Consider the following 21,293-nt stretch of genomic DNA (forward strand, 5'->3'; position numbering starts at 1 on the left):
TAATGGTGGTCGGTCGTCTCTGATTGAGCCGTGCCAATATCTTAGTGCTCTTTCATTTCTTTCTCTATTTCAAGCCATCTCTCGTCTACATGCCTACACAGGCCTGCCAGAAGGTTTGTGCTTCTGTTTTCTTCACCTTAACAATGATCAGAAAACATAATTAACAAGAATGCTCAGGAATTTTCAGGCTCCGAACTAGCATATGTGACTCAGCTTTCACTGCTAGTTTTTTCGGATCTTCTTAGTCCAAACTTTTATTTTCTATCTTCCTTTCGGTGCTTCAGGACTGTAGTTTGGGCCATGTAGAGTAATATTTCCAGTGCTGTGGTGTATCTTTGGGAATTTGGCAATAATCTCAGAGCCCGCGCGCCTCAGTCATCTCTTGTTTTCCTTCCTATACGATAGGTAGATGATGGCTAAATTATTTCTTCTTTCGTTCATCAATTTGATTGTCTTAAAACACGAACGGATATTTCATGTAAAAATTTTATACACAAAAAATGAAAAATTTATCTCAAAGGTTATCGACTCGTAGATTTTGGACCTTCATCTTCCAAGAAAAGGGATGCATTTTCTTTCTTTTAAGGCTTAAGCATCACGAGTCGGTTTAGTCCTACTTTAGTTGCAAATCGAAGGGATGGTATTTGACGGTCATTTACTAATCTTGTTGCCTCATATTTTCATTATTGCTGCCGAAGTAGGAGAGAAATTAATGCATTAGGGATGGGCATCGTTTCAAATATTTCGGTACGGATAGAAAATGCAACGGTGCTATTTTTTTTTTTTAAATAAATGGAACTAAATAAAATAAAATAAAATGATGAAAACAATGAGTTCAATTTTATATTTGTTAAAACAAAATAATCCAATTTAAATTAATAAACATTTAATTGGGTTATTTTAACAAGTTTTTATTTTACGGGCCTTTAGTTTACTATATATTTTTTTATTTAGCTTGTCAGTTTAGCTAGTTTTTTCGATTTCTAAAATTTGAAGTCAAAACTAAGTTAAACCCTTTTTTTAAAATTTCGTAACCAAAATTATCCAACAAATTCAAAAAATTGTTTAGTTCAATTAATTTTATATTAATTTCTACGGATTATTTTGGTCGGTCTCATTAATCATACGCGTCCCCTTGAAAATTAAGTTAGGATGTAATCATGAACAAGATGGGGGCATCACTAGCAAGAACACCTGATTAATTGAATCCTCTCGGTTTGAGTAACCATAAAAAGTCAGCATTACATCTCATGAAGCAAAAGACAAGTGGATCGGTTGATTCGTTGAAGAGAGGCCCCTTTTCCCATCACCGTCTCCATCATCACTTTTCATTTAACATTTCTTCGCTTTTCCTCGCAAGGCACCGCATATAATAATACAGGCCGGAGGACAGTTAAACGATTTTGTTTGTATGGAGAGAAATAAATGAGCATAGTTATGCAGCACCGAGTTGATCTCAGAGGTTAATCCCAAGGGATATAAAATGATGGTTAGAGAAGCTCTCTTCTCCTCTGGATTTGTCGAGTTCGAAATCAATGAGTAGAATCCCTCAAACAGAGTGTCTTTTCTAATACATTTTCGTTGCAGAGGCGGTGGCAAAGGAAGGACAATGTTTTCTCCTTTTATTTTATTACTGGGAAAAGTTTGGTGAGGTGAGTAAATGTGTGAAGATGGAAGGTCGGGCGTTCTTCAGTAAGAAGAGTAAAGGATGCCTGCTATCATCACTTCCGGAGTCAGACAAAGATTCCCCATTCAATTATCTATACTCCTAGCTAGCGTGCATGCTCTTTCTATATATTTACTGCCCTGTACTACTGCTGTTACTTTCACAATTCCATTTCCCCCTTGCTCCACATCCCCTGCAGGAACAGCACAGACACTGTACATTTTCTTTACAGGCATTTCATGAAAATTGCAGACATGTAAATGAATATAATCTGTGGTCTAGATATAATAATATTTGCTGTTTTAATTATATATTATAATATTTCTTTGATGTGGTTGCGTCTGGTTAGGACAAAAAGGATAGAAACGCATTTGGTTGGAGGAACGAAGTCGGATAATTTTTGTTATTTCAAAACAGGAAAAACACAAGAATATGTTATCTCCATCTTCACTTCACTGCTTCGTCTCTCCTGTCTTGAGAGTTTAATGCTGTACCAGCATGTAGATGTAGATGTAACCAATAAATAGTATATGCAACATTTAGCCAGTGAAATAGACAGCATATTAACTTTGTTTACCTGGTGGAGGGAAATCAGAGAAGTAGGGAAGCAGTCTAGATCACTAGCACTAACAAATCGAAAAAGGGCTGGGAGTTTCTTCAGTTTCCTTTGACTATTCTGATAATTGAGTTTTCTTCATTTTTTTCAGATTTGTAATCTGGGATTTCCCTTAAATACAAATATAAGACGTCTATATGTAGAGTTTTCAAGTGTTGATGTGAGGTAAAGGTTGCGTTGGTTCATTTTTGGTGTGCGGCATGGTGTGAACGCAGCTCTATAGTCTTCGTATATATTGCGTATTTGAACAAACAGGCTGGTACTCTTGAGGATCGAACCCAGGACCTGCATTTGCTGTTGACCAATGGGCTAGACACTCGTATATTAGCGTTGCCAGCAAGATGATGATGAGATGGGAGTATACACTGTAAGCAGCTTAGGATAAAAAATTTCTAAGCAAGCCAGACAAAGACAAAAACCTAACAATGAATCTGGACAAGAACTACTTTGGCAGATACAAGTTGTTTTAAATTCTTAATTTAAAGCACCGAAGGTCAGAAACTTTAAGGCAGATAACTTAGACTTTTCACCAAAGAAAGCACTCACTAGACAAAAAAGCTGAGAAACATCAAACGAGTCCATGTGGTCGGAACTTCCATCAGAACTCCTGCATCTAATTGCTGAAATATCGCGACAGGTCTTTGTACATCTTACCACCTCCTGTTTGGGTTACAATCAGTCCGTGAATCAGGTGTAAATATATAGTCTTAGGAGAAATGATGCAAATTTTCCTTTCTTTTTATCTCTTTGCCCTCTCAGAAAGTATTCGTTCCTGGATATCTCAATTCCGAAACAATTGTCTATCATCACATGAGAGCTTCTTTACTTTGATCTAGCCAGTTTCCCATAGTCAGATTCTTCTTATTTATGAATTATTACTTCAGAAGCAAAACTTTAATCGAATAACCGAGAAGGGAACTTTACATCAGAAACAGATTTAGAGCTGTTAGTGTAGAACAAAATGCTGCGCAGAACCAATGACCTTTGTTCCTAAGCACCTAAGCAATGCACTTCTATCTGGTGGAATTGTAGCAATTCATAATTGCCACAGGAAATCTCCAAATGAATTCTCAATCGATAACCTCTAAAACTAGATTGAGAAACATTTAAAACCAATGCGGGAATATTAACAGGAAACAAACATCTGGTTCTAATCCTCCAGGATTATTCCTGGATCCAGAAACTTGTGGCATGTGCTTGCGTATGTAACAAAAATAAATATGGACAAGTACAAATGCCGAGACTTGATTTATCATCAAAGAAAAAGATTTGATGGACAAGAAGAAAATGCCAAGAAGAAAAGCTAAAACACAAGGAGATTGCCGAAACACAAAATGATTGCACATAGAAACAAGAAAGCAACACATCTTTTTAACATTTCTCCAAAGTAGAGATTCCTGATGCGAAGCTAGGGACAATAAGACTTCAATTAATATTTCAGAAAACTAACTTTCGGCAAACTCACCAGAAATCATGTCCAGGTGGTCAGATCTTCCACCCGAGTTGCTACAACTCATAACCCAAAAGCAAACTAACTTGCGAAGCTGTCGTTTTGTTAGAGCTGTTTGCAAATCATGGAGATCAGCTTTACCCAAGAAACCTCATGACCTTCTCGGTCAGCTTCCATGGCTATTGCTTCCTTACCAAAACGACAGCCCAAACCACCGAGGCTTCTACAACCTTGCAGACGGAAAAACATACCGCCTGGAATTGCCTGAATCTTATGAAAAACGGTGCTGTGGTTCTTCACATGGTTGGCTGGTTATGGTCGAGGAAACCCCCGCAATATTTCTCCTAAATCCATTAACAAAAGCCAGAATCGATCTTCCTTCACTATCCACCTCCCCTAATTTCCCTACTGAAGTAGTGTTTAAAAATTCACGGAACCTGCATCCGAGTTCCATTAGGTCGTCCAAACAACGTCTAAGAGACAGGTTTATAAGAAAAGTCAGAGTGTCTGTTGATCCTTCCTTGGTTTCCAACTTCATGGTCATGGCCATATATGGTACTGAGCATGAAAATTTAGCCTTTTGTGCATCAGGAGACATAGCATGGACTATCATCAGAGAAACCTCGCCACCATTGAATTATAAAGATATTATGTTTCATGGAGGAAATTTTTTTGTAATTGATAAAGTGGGAAGAGTTTCAATCTGTAAAACAGACAATCCTCCATCATTGATCCATGTTGCAGATCCACCGCCTGTACCACCAAAAATGGGATACAAGCAATGGTACATGGCAAACTTAAATGGAAGTCTTTTATTAGTAGGTCGCCTCAGGAAATATCATGTTCCTGTTTATGGATACGAAACTTTCAGTTTTGTGGCTTACAAGCTAGAGAGAGAGGAATCAAAGTGGTCAGAGGTAGAGAGTTTGGGGGATAAAATGTTGTTTTTGGGCTGGAATTGCTCACACTCTGTATCAGCTCTGGATTTCAACAGATGCAAAGGCGATTGCATTTACTTTACAGATGATAATCTTATGGCCGGTGCTGATTTCATATGGGAGGGTCACGACTTCGGCGTTTTTGACTTCCACGGTGGAAATGTCCGACGTCTAGGATTACTCTTGTATCGGATTAAGCAACCGCGCAGTCCATGCACTTTCTTTTACGAGGAAAGCCTAAAACGAAAGTGGTCCTCGTTCATTTTGCCACCACCTGTCTGGGTTACGATCAGTCCGTGAAGGACTGAACTAGGCTGTCATTTGTGAATTGATTTTGCATTTTTTTTTTCAACTTGAAGCTTTATGTAGTTGAATAACAAGACAATCAAGTAAGTCTATGACTACCAGCAGTTAGAATGTAAATCTTAAACTCTTTTGATACATAATAGGTATTGAAAATATGCATTTAGTTTTCTTTATTTGTTATACACCAATAACAATTAAAAATAGAATTAAAAATAAAAATAACTATTTAAATTCATTTTAATTATATATAAAAAAAAAAATAACACCTAATAAAGCTCTAGTCAGATTTAAAATCTAGATCATTAGATTACTAAATTAACTTATAGATCATTTATTTGTTACACACTTATGATAATTAAAAATAAAAGTAACTATCTAAATCTATTTTAATAGTAAAAAAAACATAGAAATAAAACCTAACAAAGATTTGGTTAAATTTAAGATCTAAATCACTAAAACACGAAGTCAACTTGTAGATTATTATCTCCAATAAAATTATTTTTTTTTTTAAATTTTTTAAAGTTAACATAACCAATTCTTATTAAATTTGATCATATTAATTATGTCATCGAATGAACCTAAAAAGTTAGATTTTGTTTAATAACCACATAAAAAAATTGATTTCCTTCTAGAAACAACTACCCAAATGCATCCATTAATGTACATTACATGATACAAGTAATTTTGTCCATCTTCAGTCTCTCCTTGCTGTGAAAAATGGCCTGAATTAGGTGGAAGGGATTTATAATCCTACAATAGTCTCGAGCCATTATCTAGGTCCTTAAACAACTTAAACGAATGTGCAAATTTACTAAATAACCAAACAGTCATGTGTGCTCGGTTATGTCCTAATGAATGCTAGTTGATTGATGCCTATGATAACTGCAACCTGTCCGGCTACAAAACTTATCATTGTTGCCTAAGCAGTGAATTGTAGCAAAACAGGGAAAAGAAAACGGAAGGAGTAATAGCCAAAACTTAAGCAGATTTCACATAGAAACAACACACCATTTGACCATTTCTCTAGGACCAACGTCCTGGAGGCCAAAGACATTAGGACAGCTGGACTTCTATATAATTTCAAGGCCGAAAACATTGGTGTCCAGGTGGTCAGACATTCAACCGGAATTGCCAAAAATCACAGCCTGAAAACAAACCAACTACGTGGATTGCATTGCATTACAGCTGTTTGCAAATCATGGCACTTTACCTTGGAAGCCTCACGATCTTCTTTGTCAGCTTCCATGGCTTTTACTTCCTTACCAAAAAGACAGCCCCAACCATCGATATTATGTTTCTTTCAGGAAATTTCTACGTAGTTGATAAAATGGGAAGAATTTCAACCTGTAAAACAGATAACCCTCCAACATTGATCCATGTTGCAGATCCGCCTCCTGTCCCAGTACCACAATGGGGATACAAGCAATAATCCATGGCAAGCTTAAATGAACATATATTATTGGCCGGTCGGTTCAGGAAATATAATGTTCTTATCGATACCAAACTCGTAAATTCGCAGCTTAAAAGCTAGATGCAGGGGGGTCAAAGTGGTCAGAGGTGGATAGCTTGGAGGATAAAATCTTGTTGTTGGGCTGGGGTTGCTCACATTCAATATCTGCTCTAGATTTCACAAACTGCAAAGGGAACTTTATCTATTTTACCGATGATTGTCTCAGTAACTGCTGTGATGTTTTATGGGAGACTTCCATGATAAAATGTCCAGCGTCTAGGATTGCCCTCGTATCAGATTAAACAGCCGTGCGGTCCACATATTTTCTTTTATGAGAGAGGCCTAAAAGACAACCGTTCCTTGTTCATTCTGCCACCACCTGTTTGGGTAACAATCAGTCCCTGAACTTGATCTCATTTGAGAAATTCTGATGATTTTGCATCTTCTTTCTCAATTTGAAGCATATCTAGTTAAAATAGCAAGACGATCAAAGGGTGTGAATTTTAGAGTGGTGTTAAATAATTAGTAGTGCTAACGGATATGAACAGGACATCCAATAGAGATCCGGATACAGTTAGTTTGGTCCATCTTCATTCTGTCTGTCTCTCCTAACTGGGAAGTCCAGAAGCAGCAGTGGCCTGAACTAGGCATCAATGGACCATAAAAAGCAGCAGCTACCGCAACAATATGTTAGCACTATCTGCTTACATTTGGCGATAGAAGTTTATTCAATAAACAGATTGATATCATACTCATCAGTCATCAGCACCGTGGAATATCAATATGACACTCTCTTTTCTTCACTTGCCCTTCACTGAACTGAACCAAAAGAAACACGTGATCCAAAGCATAACCTTCAACTAAAAACAATTACTCACTCAACATCAATTTGGCTACTTCATTTCCAGTGGACTGAAAGGGAGTTTCGCGTGCAAATCATGGGGCATGTACATGTTTCTTGTTATAAAACAGAGGTATTCGTGAATTTTGACAAACTGAGATAGTCCAACGAAGACTTTAGTGAAAAGAAATCTAAGCTGGGTTGGTGTGGTCACTGGTCACAGAAGGAGTGCTTTACTAGAACTTCAACCACATGCCATGTTCAAAACAAAAGAGTAACAAGGTATCTAGAAAGAAGCTTCGAATGATGTAAGGGATGAATCGATTCAAGAAAATTAGTCTCCTTTACGCTGTTCCAATGGTCATAATCGTCAGATCAAATCAGCTATAGAAATTCAAATCTACCCTTGGTATCTCTTGTATCCAAACCCAACTGCCAAAAGTTTTGAGTGTCAAAGTGAAGAAACAAAGAAAAAGAAGAATATTATTTCATATCAATTCTGTTACAGCAGCAGAGGTATACACACACACACACAACACACTTGATTTCTGTTACAGCAGAGGAAGTTATGGTCATATCAAAGCCTATGTCTATTAACAACTATACTATCAATTATATGCAGAGCAATCGTAACATTGCAGTAAGAAGGAAGCTCTGCAACTTGTGTTGGACTTAAACTGAAACTCTGCAAGTTGTGCAATTTGTGTTGAGGTTAAACTCTGCAATCTGATCTGCAGGAGGAGTAGGAATCTGTGGCTGTCCTTCAACATCTGTTTTTGTCCTTCAATACAAAGCAACGAGAATCACGCATTTTACACGCAGACTCGTCCCATTCACCGCTTGCACGCAAATTTCACGACAGGAATCATTTTGAATATCCCATGTTATAGCTGCCCCACAAGAGTTCTAATCAACCTCAAACTCTTCATCAAACGACCACCCACGTTTATCATCCATAAATTAATCAACAGCTTGTCTTCACACACAAAACCCCTTAACAGGCTTATACCAAACTAGCTAGGTAACTCACTTCAGAAGGAAAAATGTTGTTGATTCTTTTTAGCTCTAAAGGTAACTCAATAATTCACCCTTTTTTTCCTTCTTTTTTTGGCACCAGGCTTAAGTGTCTTGACTTCTGTTTCTTTCAATTATCACTATAAATACCCTCCAAATATAAACCCTTCCAATACTCTCAAATCCTCTTCTTCCTTGGTAATTTTCCTTTCTTCAAGCCCTTAAATTTTAGACATGGAGTCGATCATCAGGAACCTCCAAGGTGTTATATTGGGTGCACCAGGTGTAACGGGCAAGAGGGTCACGGCGTTACCAAAAACCGGCTTGACTGATTTTATGCGGTCAATAATTTCTAAGGAACAAGAAACCAAAGAGCCCTTTTACGTACTAGATTTAGGAGTGGTGTCTTCCCTCATTGACAAGTGGACACGTACCCTTCCCATGGTACGTCCGTTTTACGCCGTCAAGTGCAATCCTGAACCAGCTCTCCTCGGTTCATTGGCGGCTCTTGGCTCAAACTTTGATTGTGCTAGCCAGGCCGAGATAGAATTGGTTTTATCTCTGGGAGTCTCTCCGGACCGAATCGTTTATGCGAATCCATGCAAGCCAGAGTCACACATCAAATACGCAGCCAGCGTGGGCGTCAATCTAACTACTTTTGATTCGAAAGGAGAGCTTGACAAAATTCAAAAATGGCATCCGAAATGTGCATTGCTCATTCGGATTAAAGCCCTTGACGATAGTGGAGCAAGGTGTCCGTTGGGTTCCAAATATGGCGCGCTTCCTGAAGAAGTCACGCCTCTTCTCGAAGCCGCTCAAACGGCTAGGCTCAATGTAGTTGGTGTTTCGTTCCATATAGGAAGCGGAGCCACATATTCTCAAGCATACGAAGGAGCCATAGCTTCGGCTAAATCTGTATTTGAAGCCGCAGATCGTCTTGGCATGCCTAGAATGACGATACTGAACATCGGCGGCGGCTTCACCGCTGGATCCCTATTTGACGAAGCGGCTACAGCAATTAAACCCGCCCTGCAAGCTTATTTCCCAAATGAACCGGGCCTAACCATCATTTCTGAGCCGGGCCGTTTTTTTGCCGAGTCGCCTTTCACATTAGCCACCAACGTTATAGGAAAACGTGTTAGAGGAGAGTTAAGACAGTATTGGATTAATGACGGTATTTACGGCTCCCTGAACTGTATTTTAAATGATCATGCAACTATCACATGCACACCACTAGCTTGCAATTCTAACAGTGCGAATCCCACGTGCAAAGGAGAAAGGAGCTACAGTTCGACGGTTTTCGGACCGACGTGTGATGCTCTTGACACGGTTATGATGGGTCATCAGTTGCCGGAATTGGAGGTTGATGACTGGCTTGTGTTCCCTAATATGGGTGCTTATACAACGGCTTCTGGGTCAAGTTTCAATGGGTTTAACACAGCTGCTATTTTGACTTACCTTGCCTACTCGAATCTGAGCTAGCAGTTTGTTGGTTGGTGGGAGTTCTGAGGTTGCTTTTGTCTCTCCCTTTTGCAAGCAAGAAATTCTTAAAATAAAAAAATGTAATAATATTCATGTTTTTTTTACTAATAATGGATTTTGTATTCATGCACGGAATACTAGTTCTTATACTTTTTTTGTTTATTTATTTCAATCTCAAGTATTTAAAAATTAATTGGATGATATATTTTTAAAAAATTCTTAAGATTCAAATCTTTGGTATGACATCTAAAAAAATTTATTAAAATTATTGAATATATTGCGGTAATAAGAAAATGTTCTTAAGAATTGATTAATGTACAAAATAATCCGAGAATGCTCTTATTATAAAAAAAAAATATGAGTACATATTAACTAATTGAATTAATTTGGTTCAAGTTTCTTAGTTCAGAACATATTTTCAGCCAAATTTCTACATTTGATAATTAATATTGGATTTCTTCTTTCAATTTGTACAACAATTTATTTATTTCCGTGAAAATAGTTTACAAGCACAAAAAGGATACAATTTCTTGTACAAGCTATGTTTTTTAGTAATAAACGTTGAAATATTGGACCCTGTAAATAGTCAAATATTATTTGGCTAAGCACCATAAAAAAAAAAAAAAAAAAAAAAAAAAAAAAAAAAAAACCAGCAAACACGTCAATAGTATAATATCTCTTTATTTCAGTATCTTGGGCTAGAGATTGAAAAAGCCCACATGTGTTGTTTTGGGCTGAATAGGTTCGAGATGAAGCCCATAAACTATGCATCGGCCGACACTAAAACCCAACTCCATACGAGCATTACTGGCGGCTGGCGCTGCCATTGCAAAGACTTTCGCGTCTCTTCTCCGCCATGGAAGCTCTAAGTTCCTCCGCCGCAATCTCCTCCTCCCTCTCCTCCTTTTCTCCAAAACGAAAGGGACTGAATACTCCTCCCATACTCCTCCGAATCCACGTTTCTTCGAAAAGTAAGTCCCCTCCACACTCTCTCTATCATTTCTCTCCTTTACAATTAGTTTTTATTTTATTTTCATAATTTCAGAGGATAAGAAAGATTCGGATCTCCAATCCCGCTCTCACGATTCCAGCATCGTCCCTCGCTTCAACAACCCCTCTTTCTCCAAGGTAAAAAAATTAATTCTTCTTTCAATTTTTTTTTTAAACTGTGACAAATTGGTAAATTGATGATTATATCGGGGCAATTTCGGGAATTAGGATGCGGCGATGGGATTGGTACTGAGTGCGGCATCGGTGAGAGGATGGACTACAGGGTCAGGCATGGAAGGACCTTCAGTGACAGCTGTGTCCGAGGACGGATTCAATACGGAGAAGGTCTCGACTCTCCCGTGGTCTCTCTTCACGAAATCTCCACGTAGGCGAATGCGCGTGGCCTTCACTTGTAATGTTTGTGGTCAAAGAACTACTCGCGCTATCAATCCCCATGCTTACACTGATGGCACTGTCTTCGTTCAGGTAATTATCGGGTCAATTTGGTTATTTATTTGATTTGGAGTGTTAGGGTTTGCTGTTGAATTATATTTATTTAGTTCTCTTGCAGTGTTGCGGTTGCAATGTGTTTCATAAGCTAGTGGATAATTTGAACTTGTTTCATGAGATGAAGTGCTATGTGAACCCGGGCTTTAATTATCGAGACGCGAAATGGGATGGTGGATTCAAGTTGTTTGATGTGGATGATGATCGAGATGATGGTGGTAGCAATGTGTTTCCGATCTAAAGAGGTGAAAATTATTGATCTTATGATGTACATTCTGTTTATTATACTGGGAACTGGTGTATATTGGGGTTGTACATGGGGGTCTTTCATGTTGTTATTAGTTCTAGTTGGAATGTTAGTGTCATTAATAACAAGTGAGGTTTCATTTTGAGCTGAACAGAATGTTATAATGCAGGAGTGAATATTTATAATGAAAAAACTTTATCTGGAATTGCGTACAATGGTGTCGATGGGATTTGAAAGATCAAGCGATGGTATTGTTAAACAGTAACCATGTGAGATTAGAATTTTGGTAGCATGCATTAGTTGTGATAGGTCTGCTTTGATCTCTTGAAATTTGTGAGTTGACAAGCATTCTAGTCTAAGTTTTGAGGATGCGTGGTCTCCTGTTTGCATTGTTCTTAATCATTTTGTCCTCATATATATTAAAAGTTACTGTTAGAGAAATGAAAATCTTTTCAATGGCCCTTTTGGTGGGCACAATATTGTTTTGTGGTTGATGTTCATATATCTTGAGGAGAAGTTGATCATTAGAGCCTAAGAGGGTAGAAGATAAATATGATGTCAGTCTGCGGATCTAGAAACCCTGATCTATTTGGTTGATGTGCTTGAATGCAGAGTACCTAAGCCTGTGCTATACTTTCTATGGAGACCTATTAGTGGATATCAATAAAGCTAGTTTGGTAGTCACTAATCATAGCAGTTATTGTTTCTTATCTGATATTGTTCCTGATTATTGGAAAAAGAGAATATTGTAACTCTAACATGTACGATTGGAGAATGATAAAGCAAGAAACTAAGTGAATCAGCTGTTGATATTCAAGAATTAGATTCTGTGAGCAAGGAGTTGGGTAGGTCAGGTTTTGTTCAATGAAAGACAAGCAGATTGAGATGTTCTTATTTATCCAGTATCCATCTGTAGTGCTTAGAATCTCTTATTTTTTCCAATGGATTTTTAGTTTTGACATGCGTTTATATTAGAACTGAGATTTTAAACCTGTCTTCTTTGTTTTCTTTCCTTTTTGGTTTTTTTTTTTTTAAACTAGATCCAGGGTGGAAATGGTGGAAAATGGTGTTTTGGAATTTTCTTTTGATTTTTTAAAAAACTTTTACGTATAGTTACCAAGCTTCTTAACCTTGGTAGCTAGTGACTGCAAAATCAGACAGTATGTGTATGTTTTTGGATGAACCATCTGTAGATTGCAGTGGATCTGCAGTCCTTCAGGTGGCAATATGTGAATCGTAATAAGTTACCTGTAGTTTGGCTGAATTACTACCGGGTAATCATTTGCTGTTAAGCATCTTGCAAATAGGATGCGCTAGCAACTGATGCGTTAAGGTGCTCTGGCTTCCTTCCTGGGACATAATTTGATTAAGCCAAAGTTTCTTAACTTTAAAGTCTACACTGTGCCATCTGCAGTTGGAGATATTGGGGATGGTTGAAGCAAAGCACGGACCTGATATCAGAGCCCTCCCACGGGATTTTGTTGGAAGACCTTGTAAATTTTTAATTTCTAACAGTAAATATTCGGTTCAATATCGGGTGGTCTCTTGATCTATGCATCTTGGTAAAGTGGTGACTAATGGTGCTGTGCCAGCTTCTCTAATTTGATTTACATTTTAAAAGTTTTTTTTTTAAATTAAAATATTTTTTTTAAAATTAATTTTTATATTTTTAAATCATATTAATGCGTTAATATTAAAAATAAATTTTAAAAAAATAAAAAATATTATTTTAATATATTTATAAATAAAAAGAATATATTCTCAAATAGTCCCTACAATTTTATTTGATGAGCTAGAAAGAATCTACAGCTTTCCTGCATAAATTTTTTTTGGTTGAAGTACCATCCGCCAGAAATATATTTTTTTAATTTTTAAAATTTATTTTTAATATAAATATATTAAAATAATTTGAAAATATTATAAAAAAAATTTATTTTTATAATTATTTTTAAAATATAAAAAATAAACAAGCTAATGGTCATCGTTAGCCAAAATATGTGCTCCAGAAATGGCATCTTTGCCATATATTTTGTTTGGAGCACATGATTGAAACAGATGGTGTGCAGCTGTGGGAAAGAACAGCACGAATCTGCTTTGATAATTGTAGTTTGAAAGCCAGCTATGTGGCTAATTATCGATCCCATTTCTAGCTTCATTTAATAACAAAACTAAAGAAGTGAAGTCGATCCTCTCTAAAGAAGTGAGCACTTTATGGTCTAGTTCAGTGGTTAACTGCAAGGTTTGCTTTGCGACTGTCCTGAGTTTGATCCTCTTTGTGCACCAGCCTGCCATTTTCGCAGTGCTTTACTTGCTTACTGGGCTTGTAGGATGTTCAGTAGACCTGGGGATTAGTCGTGGTACGCATAAGATGACCCGGACACCCCGAATTACCAAAAAAAAAAAAAAAAAACTAAAGAAGTGAAGTCATTTTGTTGAGCAGAAATGCATGGCAAAGTTAATGTGTGATTAGATAATGGATGGCAAAGTGAATGAACGTAGTTTGTCCACGTATTATGTCTGATAATATGATTTAACTTGTTTTTTTTATCTTAAAAAATATTAAATTAAAATTTTTTATATATTTTTATGTAGATATTAAAAATATAAAATATTTAAAAATATTATTACAAAAATACCCTCCATCTCTTTACCATACATGCAAGACTTGAGAGTTTAAACTTTCTTATCACCCTCTTGGTCAAGAAGAAAATATCTTCTCTCAAAAGGGCAAATAGTGGTGAGCATAATTTATTCCTGAGATTTCAAGATAAGGTAAAAATCAAGGACCAGTTTCCTGTCCAGCTCAAACACTTATGCCACGTCAGGAACATCCGGACCAGCCAATGAGAGCAATCCTCAGAGATAACCCAGTTCCTCTGCCCATTCACTTTGCCACGCATTATCTAATCACACATTCAACTGCAAAATTTAAACCACACAAAAAGAACCTCTCAGCCTCCCATTTGCATTCCATCGCCATTAAAACCAGCTAGATTCCCTTCTCCTTCTGATTAATCGCCTTCAGCACACAGCACAAACAAGACCAGCAAAAAACCAGGACAAAAAAGTTCAAGAATGGCCACTGTCACCTCTGCTGCTGTTTCTATCCCATCTTTCACCGGTCTTAAGGCAGCCAGTGCCTCCAATGCCAAAGTCAGTGCCAGTGCCAAGGTTTCAGCCCCTCCACTTCCAAGGCTCAGCATCAAGGCTTCAATGAAAGAAGTCGGTGCTGCTGTTGTCGCCACCGCTGCTAGCGCAATGATTGCTAGCAATGCTATGGCCATTGACGTCTTGCTCGGAGCTGATGATGGATCGTTGGCTTTTGTTCCCAGCGAATTCTCTGTACCCGCTGGTGAAAAGATTGTCTTCAAGAACAATGCCGGGTTCCCACATAACGTTCTCTTCGACGAGGATGCTGTTCCAAGTGGGGTTGATGTGTCAAAAATCTCCATGAGCGAGGAGGATCTCCTCAACGCCAAAGGAGAGACTTACGAAGTTGCCTTGAGCAACAAAGGTGAGTACACTTTCTACTGTTCTCCTCACCAGGGAGCTGGCATGGTGGGAAAAGTGATCGTTAATTAAGTTTTAATACATGAAGAATCTGTAAGGATCATCTCACGTGTCTCTTCTTATTTTTTGGAAAGCAGTAATGAGAGCTTGTCTAGGATGGACAGAGATTGTATGATGCCCTTTAATTTTTATCAACATTGTAGTTTTTGTGATGCATCATGTTTCATCTATGAGCATTCGTGTGCAGTTTGTATCCTATACATTAATAACCAGATAGTTCTTGCAGATCTAGTTTCCCCTTTTCCCTAGCTGCAGAATTATAAAAGAAAAGTGGAAAACGCACTGTCGAAGCTCTTGCTGTGGCCAGATCTAGATACAGAATTCATCAGACTAACTTTTTATTAACCATTCTGTTAAGTAAATTCAAATTGGTATTATAGCACATTGGCAGCCACCAGTAAATTGCACAGTTGAGAAGGCTGTAGACCTTGATTGAATCAGAATAAGCTGTATGTTGCTGTTCCTCGTAAATGAAAACAAAACTGGAACCTATGTAGTTAATGCATCAGGGAGGTTTGTACGGACTCCGAGCACCTTACCACCAACATCTGGGAAAGTCTCTTGTCCTGGCAAGGGGCTTACTTTGCCATTTCCATCTACCTGCACAGGGTATTTAAGAAGGTGTCCTTGCAATAGTGTAAAATTCTCCGCCGTGAACTTCTTCCAGTTATCTTCACCGATTTTGTTCACACTCTTGACACAATCCAGACTTTCAGGCTCTTTAAACAAGTTATCAACCAACCCCAAGTGTTCTGCCCAGAGAGACATTCGGTATCCGTATACCTGAAGACACATCAACAAGCTTGATCAGCTAACCGAGGTTAGAATTCTTACAAAGGCATATCCAATGAGAATATGTTCAGTAGCAATTAAATTGGCTTGGGATCTGGGATATCCTAGAATGGAGGCAATAAAACTGAAGGACTCAGTTGTTTCAAGTTTGAACTACAATAATGAAGGTATAAACCTGTCCTAGTGGATGCCTCTTCTTATTGCTCCATGTATGATGGGGCTGAAATGCACCCATTGCAATCTCGGTATCCCTTGAACCGGACATAGATCGTTGGTTAATGTTGGCAGACCCCAGTATCACGTACTCATCATCGACTACCATTCCCTTTGCATGTACATAAATCATAAACCGCTGAAATTTTTGAGACATTGAAACCTGAAAAATGGTCACCACAAAATTATCAGGACAAAGGGAACATATATGATGCTATGCTTCAAATTAGCTGGTGTATCGATGGAACTATAATAACCCTGCCTCTTCCCCGTTTTCCACTCAATGAGTGAATGGAAGTCAATCGATCCTTTTTAGTTATCAGAAGTTTTTATCTTCTTGGAAAAGAATGTGTGATCATTGGATAAGTCGAAGATAAGTTCCGTGCAGTATAGTTACCGTTTGATCACCAGAATTGTTTGAACCTGGCACCTCTTCCCTATTACCAAGACAGTAGAAATTTAGGTAGTCTTGTGGGTGTGAATTCTCAAGATTCATGGATTGCAACTCATTTGCTATGACTTCATACATCATTTGCATTGTCTGTCCCTGTAACAGAAAAAAAACACATTAGTCACATGGATAAAATTCATATGGCAAATAAAGTAGGACACAATTTCCCTCTTGGAAAGAAAACAAATGACTGCCATAGCTCAAGAAATTAACAGCAGCAAAATATGGAGATTTACAGAATTGCCTTTACCAGCAGAAAGCATGGCATAAAGGTAGGAAAGCAGATTAATTTTTTTTTATAAAAATGCAACAAAAGATACAAAAGGTTTATCTGGAACATAGTCTCACTCTTAAGCGATGCAAATGTGGCAAACTTTAAAAATAAAAAAAATAAAAAATTGAATCTTCCTCTCCATCGTTGCAGTGTTCTCAACTTCGCGCTCAAGAAATAACAAAAATTGCATGTAAAATCACCTGCCAAAAGAGGATTTCTTGAACAGAGGCGGAAGTGGGAATGCCCTCGGGCCACATTGGTATTATTACATAAACAGCGAATCTCTCCTTTGCTCTTATTTTACTTGCAATCTTCAATGCCAACTCCATGGGAATTAAGTTTTCAGCACCTAATCAAACCAAAAAGAAAAAAAAATGGTTAAAATAAAAGGAAAAGTGCCTTTTATGAGAACTTCTGAGGCAGATATGAAAGTCAAGTAAACAATAGGTATTACTGTGACCTAGACCTAAATTAATAGCTGAAATGTTTTTAAATCCAGGATTATGAGTTTAAGACAGAAGACATATGCTCTGTTAGAAAAAGTTTATTTTAGCAGTATAGATGAGGTGACTGTTTAAGTATATTTTTAAGACAGTGAAATAACCTGCATTTTTATAATCCGACCATGCAAATGATGACCCAAGGAAATATTGATTCTCAATATATATGAAGTGTTGGGCAGATCTGATTGCCTGAATGTATGCTGTCTGAATGCTCTTGTCAATAACCAGATTTTTAGCACAAACGAGATTCTGCAACAAAAAGATGAAATAGAATTGATCAATTACGGTAATGTAAAAATTCAAATGCGGTGATGGTCATGCCAAATCAACAGAAAGGTCACACACTATTTTTTTTTTCTTTCCAGTCTACAAAAAAATTAACCTGCTTTTCAGCTTGATAAACATCTTTGGGAAATCCTTTCAAAGATCCTGAATCTATAGATCGGAAAACCTGTCAATTCACAAAAGCCACTAATGAAAATTTAATGTTACAAAGACTTTAAGAAGTCCAAAAGGTTTGCATAGAAAAGTGCATGCTAATGAACCTGAACATGCCAGTTTTCAGGGTCATCTTCCTCAGACACCCATAATGTAGGATCATCATTAGGGACTGATGGGGAAGGACCAAGTATCCATGAGATCCGTTCTAACTTTATTAACGCATCGTCACGCCAATGAGTTGCCCTTTTGAAACTTCGTCCAAACTCTGACCATTTTGAGGCTTTCCTCCATCGCTGCTCAAAGTTAGTAAGCACATCATATGCAGCAGGCCCTTCAATTTTGCAATGCAAATCATGCCATGGTTGCCTTGGACCCTTTGTTCCTGCCTACCATTAAAAGAATGTACAAGGTAAATGGATAGTTCGCTATGCTAGCGCCAATGATCTGGAAGAGCATGCTAAATATAAATCCTGAACATGAAGATTGATCACAGTGTATCATCAGAGAAATTGAATACTCACAGGAAAAGTTGGATTATGATAATCATCCTGAAATACAGTGTCAAGATCCCGAAATAAGCGATGTTCTGGTGTATCATAGCGGCCATCACAAAGATCTAGACCCCCTATAAAAGCAGTTATCTTCCGGTTGTTTCCAGATGCCTGTGTATCCACAAGCACGCATTTCTGATGGTGTGTATAGAGGGTCCCAATGACCTGAAAATAGTTATCACGATAAAGCTGTCAGCAAAAGTGCTGTTCAATCAGAAAACATAAGAGTGAAATCTATGGATGTTAGACTTATAGAGGCATTCCAAGTGAATTTTATAGATATCACCAGCATCGAAGAAACATATCCTTGATTAGACAATGTTAGGATAACATCTTTTCCCATTTAATAGTTTATATAACAGTCACTAACAAATTCATTTAAAAATGATACAGACATTACATGGACAACAGATCTCTTTCAAGAATCACCTGGCTAAAGAATGAAACAGGCTTTCATTCATAATCAAACCAAATTTGGACATTTTGGCACACATGTCTAAGTTTGATGATTTGTTAATAATTCACTCTGGATTGAGGATAAAATACAATAAACAGGTGTGCACATGTTTTAGATCTCTGCTGCAGGGAACACTTCATCTTTAATAAACCTATTTTCCTTCTATTTCTAATTCCTCAATCCTTTATTAACTATTTAAGAAACAGGACAAGGTAGCATGATCAAAGATGTAGCTAGAAGTATCGCCTTGTCTAGTCCCAGAAAAAACTGCAAACCACTGCTCATATGATAAGCAAGCAATTCTAATAATCAAACAATCACTGTATTAGTGATTAGTCATGTTAGAACTGATGAAGAAAATGATGGTACAGCAAGTGGAAAACTAAGCATGCCTGCTGCCTGAAAATGCTGAGCTTACTGCTAGCATAACGAGGTGACAACACACAATTCACTGAGGAATGCTTGAAAAACTTCCGAGTTTCTTCATCATGAGTCTGCATCACTCCATTCTGCAAGCAACACCTTTTCAACATTACGATTAAGAATCTCCAATCACAATTCAACCAACGATAACTCAAGTATAGAATCACTTTTAGCAAATAGCAACAATTTACTTCTACAGTAAAAATTAACCAAAACAGGAACATATAATAAATCCTCCACATTCACTAAATAAACCGTGTATATACAGAAAAGCCAGTTGAACTTCGAGCAATTAATAACAAGTCAATCATCTGTCCAATTTTAGCAAGAACCCAGTTGGTATAAACAGTAGACCAAGCTGCAACTTCTTTCCCACCAGCAGCCCTATAAACAATCAATTAAAAAACAGAATCCAAGAATCAAAGAATACAAATCCTTCAATTTTTTAACCCACTCAAACACCAACTGTGAACACAAAGAAATCCAAATTCAAGAAAGCCAGAAGTATCAAATTCCAAATTTAGCAAGATTCTAGTACTGTACAAATTCCAGTCTCAGGTATCACTGTCACCAATTATTTCTGTCCTTTCCAGTCAAGAACTCATCATAAACATCAATTAAAAAACAAAATCCAAGAGTCCAAAAACACATCTTATCCCATAAAAAAATCTTCAAACAGTCAAATAAAAACATACCGTACGAAGAAAAAACTTATTATGAGAAGTCTTATCATCCCAAACCAACAACAAAACTCGCACACCTTCTTGTGATTTATACTTGAGCAACTCTCCCAAATTCAAATCCCCACCTCTCGGCAATGGCTTCGAAGGCTCCCTCATCAATTTCACCTTATGAAAAATCGACCAACCAGCTATATATACCAAATGATGTGCTTCTACTATAGCATGACAAATATCCTCCCAACATTTCCCATGCCTAAACACATTCCCATTCTCCAATTCAATCTCAGGCAAGCCCAAATCCGGCACATGCGCATCCTGATAAAGGGTAACGTTCCCTCCATGCCTCACCGGAAAATAACAATTCTCAACCCCGAGTTTGTCATCAGGCTGCTCACATTTCGTAAACCTCATCTCGACGTGAAGGGCACAATCAGTTTTTGGAGGTTTTCCGTACAATCCAATAATGGGAAACCAGGCACTGATCGTTTCACCTGACAAAATCTTCTCAACTTCAACACTTGCAGTCCCTATCAAGTCAGCACCGAACATGTCATTATCTTTCACGTGAAAATCAATCTTTTCTGCCGGATGAGCCAAAGGAATCTTGAAGTGTTCGTTCCAAACCGGGTTTTGATTGTTTGAAATCACGCGCGTGCGGGCGACTCTTGCTCCCGAGACAGAGACTGTTACGTACGGGTCGCTGGTAATGATCTTGCGTCGATGGGTTTGCTGTTTCTTTCTTTCTTTAGAGAATGGGTGCCGGCATGGGTCGAATGCGCTAAAACATCGACGGAGACGCTCTGATACTAAATCCATGTTTGGTAACCGTCGAGCTTCGATTATTTTTAATTCGAGGTCTCCATGGAGAATCGATGTTGCTGTCCTCGGATTAGTGTCTGCTGCTGCCATTCTAAAAGCAAATCAAAAAACCTTGCCCAGGAATGTGAAATGTCGGACGCTAATTATAGCAACCGTATCGCGGTATGTTTCTCGGTTTATCTGATGAAGCCAGACAGGGCTTAAACTGATGGCTTCGAGAACGCGCAAAGAAACGGGGGAGAGAGTCTGTGGCGGTGTGAGCTGTATTAACAGCGAAGAATATAGTGACACGTGGATGGTTTTAATGATGGTGTTTGTGCTAAACATTAAATAAATAATCTACCGAATCGTACAAGTTAATCAGATGTTGACAGAAGTTAGTTCTAAAATGGCAAATTGAATTCGGCGTGAAAGAATTAAAAAGCGAGTAGCTTTGCTTTATGGCCAACAGGCAGTTATATACCTCGTATTGCCTCGTAGAAAATGGTTGATTTGAAATCTAGATTAATTCAAATTTAAAATTAATTAATTAATTCAGATTGGTATAATTAAAAATCTAAATTCATACATGAAGCAGTTAAAATCTTACAAAATATATTTTTATTTTAT

At 37.7% G+C, this 21,293-nt stretch overlaps 5 protein-coding genes across 5 annotated transcripts; 4 read left to right on the forward strand and 1 right to left on the reverse strand.

Moving 5' to 3' along the window:
- The first annotated feature begins 3,755 nt into the window (after positions 1-3,755).
- On the forward strand, positions 3,756-4,970 carry LOC118052645 (F-box protein SKIP23). Its single transcript, XM_035063647.2, has one exon. It carries the CDS (start codon positions 3,756-3,758, stop codon positions 4,968-4,970), a length of 1,215 nt encoding a protein of 404 aa, XP_034919538.1.
- Positions 4,971-8,486: 3,516 nt separating this feature from the next.
- On the forward strand, positions 8,487-9,803 carry LOC118052648 (ornithine decarboxylase). Its single transcript, XM_035063648.2, has one exon. The coding sequence runs from the start codon at positions 8,516-8,518 to the stop codon at positions 9,761-9,763; it is 1,248 nt and encodes a 415-aa protein (XP_034919539.1). The 5' UTR covers positions 8,487-8,515; the 3' UTR covers positions 9,764-9,803.
- Positions 9,804-10,556: 753 nt separating this feature from the next.
- On the forward strand, positions 10,557-11,712 carry LOC118052674 (uncharacterized). Its single transcript, XM_035063678.2, has 4 exons — positions 10,557-10,734; positions 10,809-10,891; positions 10,982-11,239; positions 11,325-11,712. The coding sequence occupies exons 1-4, from the start codon at positions 10,620-10,622 to the stop codon at positions 11,499-11,501; spliced, it is 633 nt and encodes a 210-aa protein (XP_034919569.1). The 5' UTR covers positions 10,557-10,619; the 3' UTR covers positions 11,502-11,712.
- A 2,701-nt stretch (positions 11,713-14,413) lies between these two features.
- On the forward strand, positions 14,414-15,302 carry LOC118052642 (plastocyanin B, chloroplastic). Its single transcript, XM_035063643.2, has one exon. It carries the CDS (start codon positions 14,583-14,585, stop codon positions 15,087-15,089), a length of 507 nt encoding a protein of 168 aa, XP_034919534.1. The 5' UTR covers positions 14,414-14,582; the 3' UTR covers positions 15,090-15,302.
- On the reverse strand, positions 14,836-20,941 carry LOC118052641 (phospholipase D delta). Its single transcript, XM_035063642.2, has 10 exons — positions 19,878-20,941; positions 19,152-19,268; positions 18,273-18,467; positions 17,856-18,137; positions 17,693-17,761; positions 17,412-17,559; positions 17,008-17,156; positions 16,480-16,629; positions 16,045-16,245; positions 14,836-15,860 (listed from the first exon to the last, which is right to left on the reverse strand). Exons 1-10 carry the CDS (start codon positions 20,772-20,774, stop codon positions 15,567-15,569), a joined length of 2,502 nt encoding a protein of 833 aa, XP_034919533.1. The 5' UTR covers positions 20,775-20,941; the 3' UTR covers positions 14,836-15,566.
- Between the last annotated feature and the right edge of the window lie 352 nt (positions 20,942-21,293).

The sequence above is a fragment of the Populus alba genome, chromosome 2 (assembly GCF_005239225.2).
Source record: "Populus alba chromosome 2, ASM523922v2, whole genome shotgun sequence".
Classification (NCBI taxonomy): domain Eukaryota; kingdom Viridiplantae; phylum Streptophyta; class Magnoliopsida; order Malpighiales; family Salicaceae; genus Populus; species Populus alba.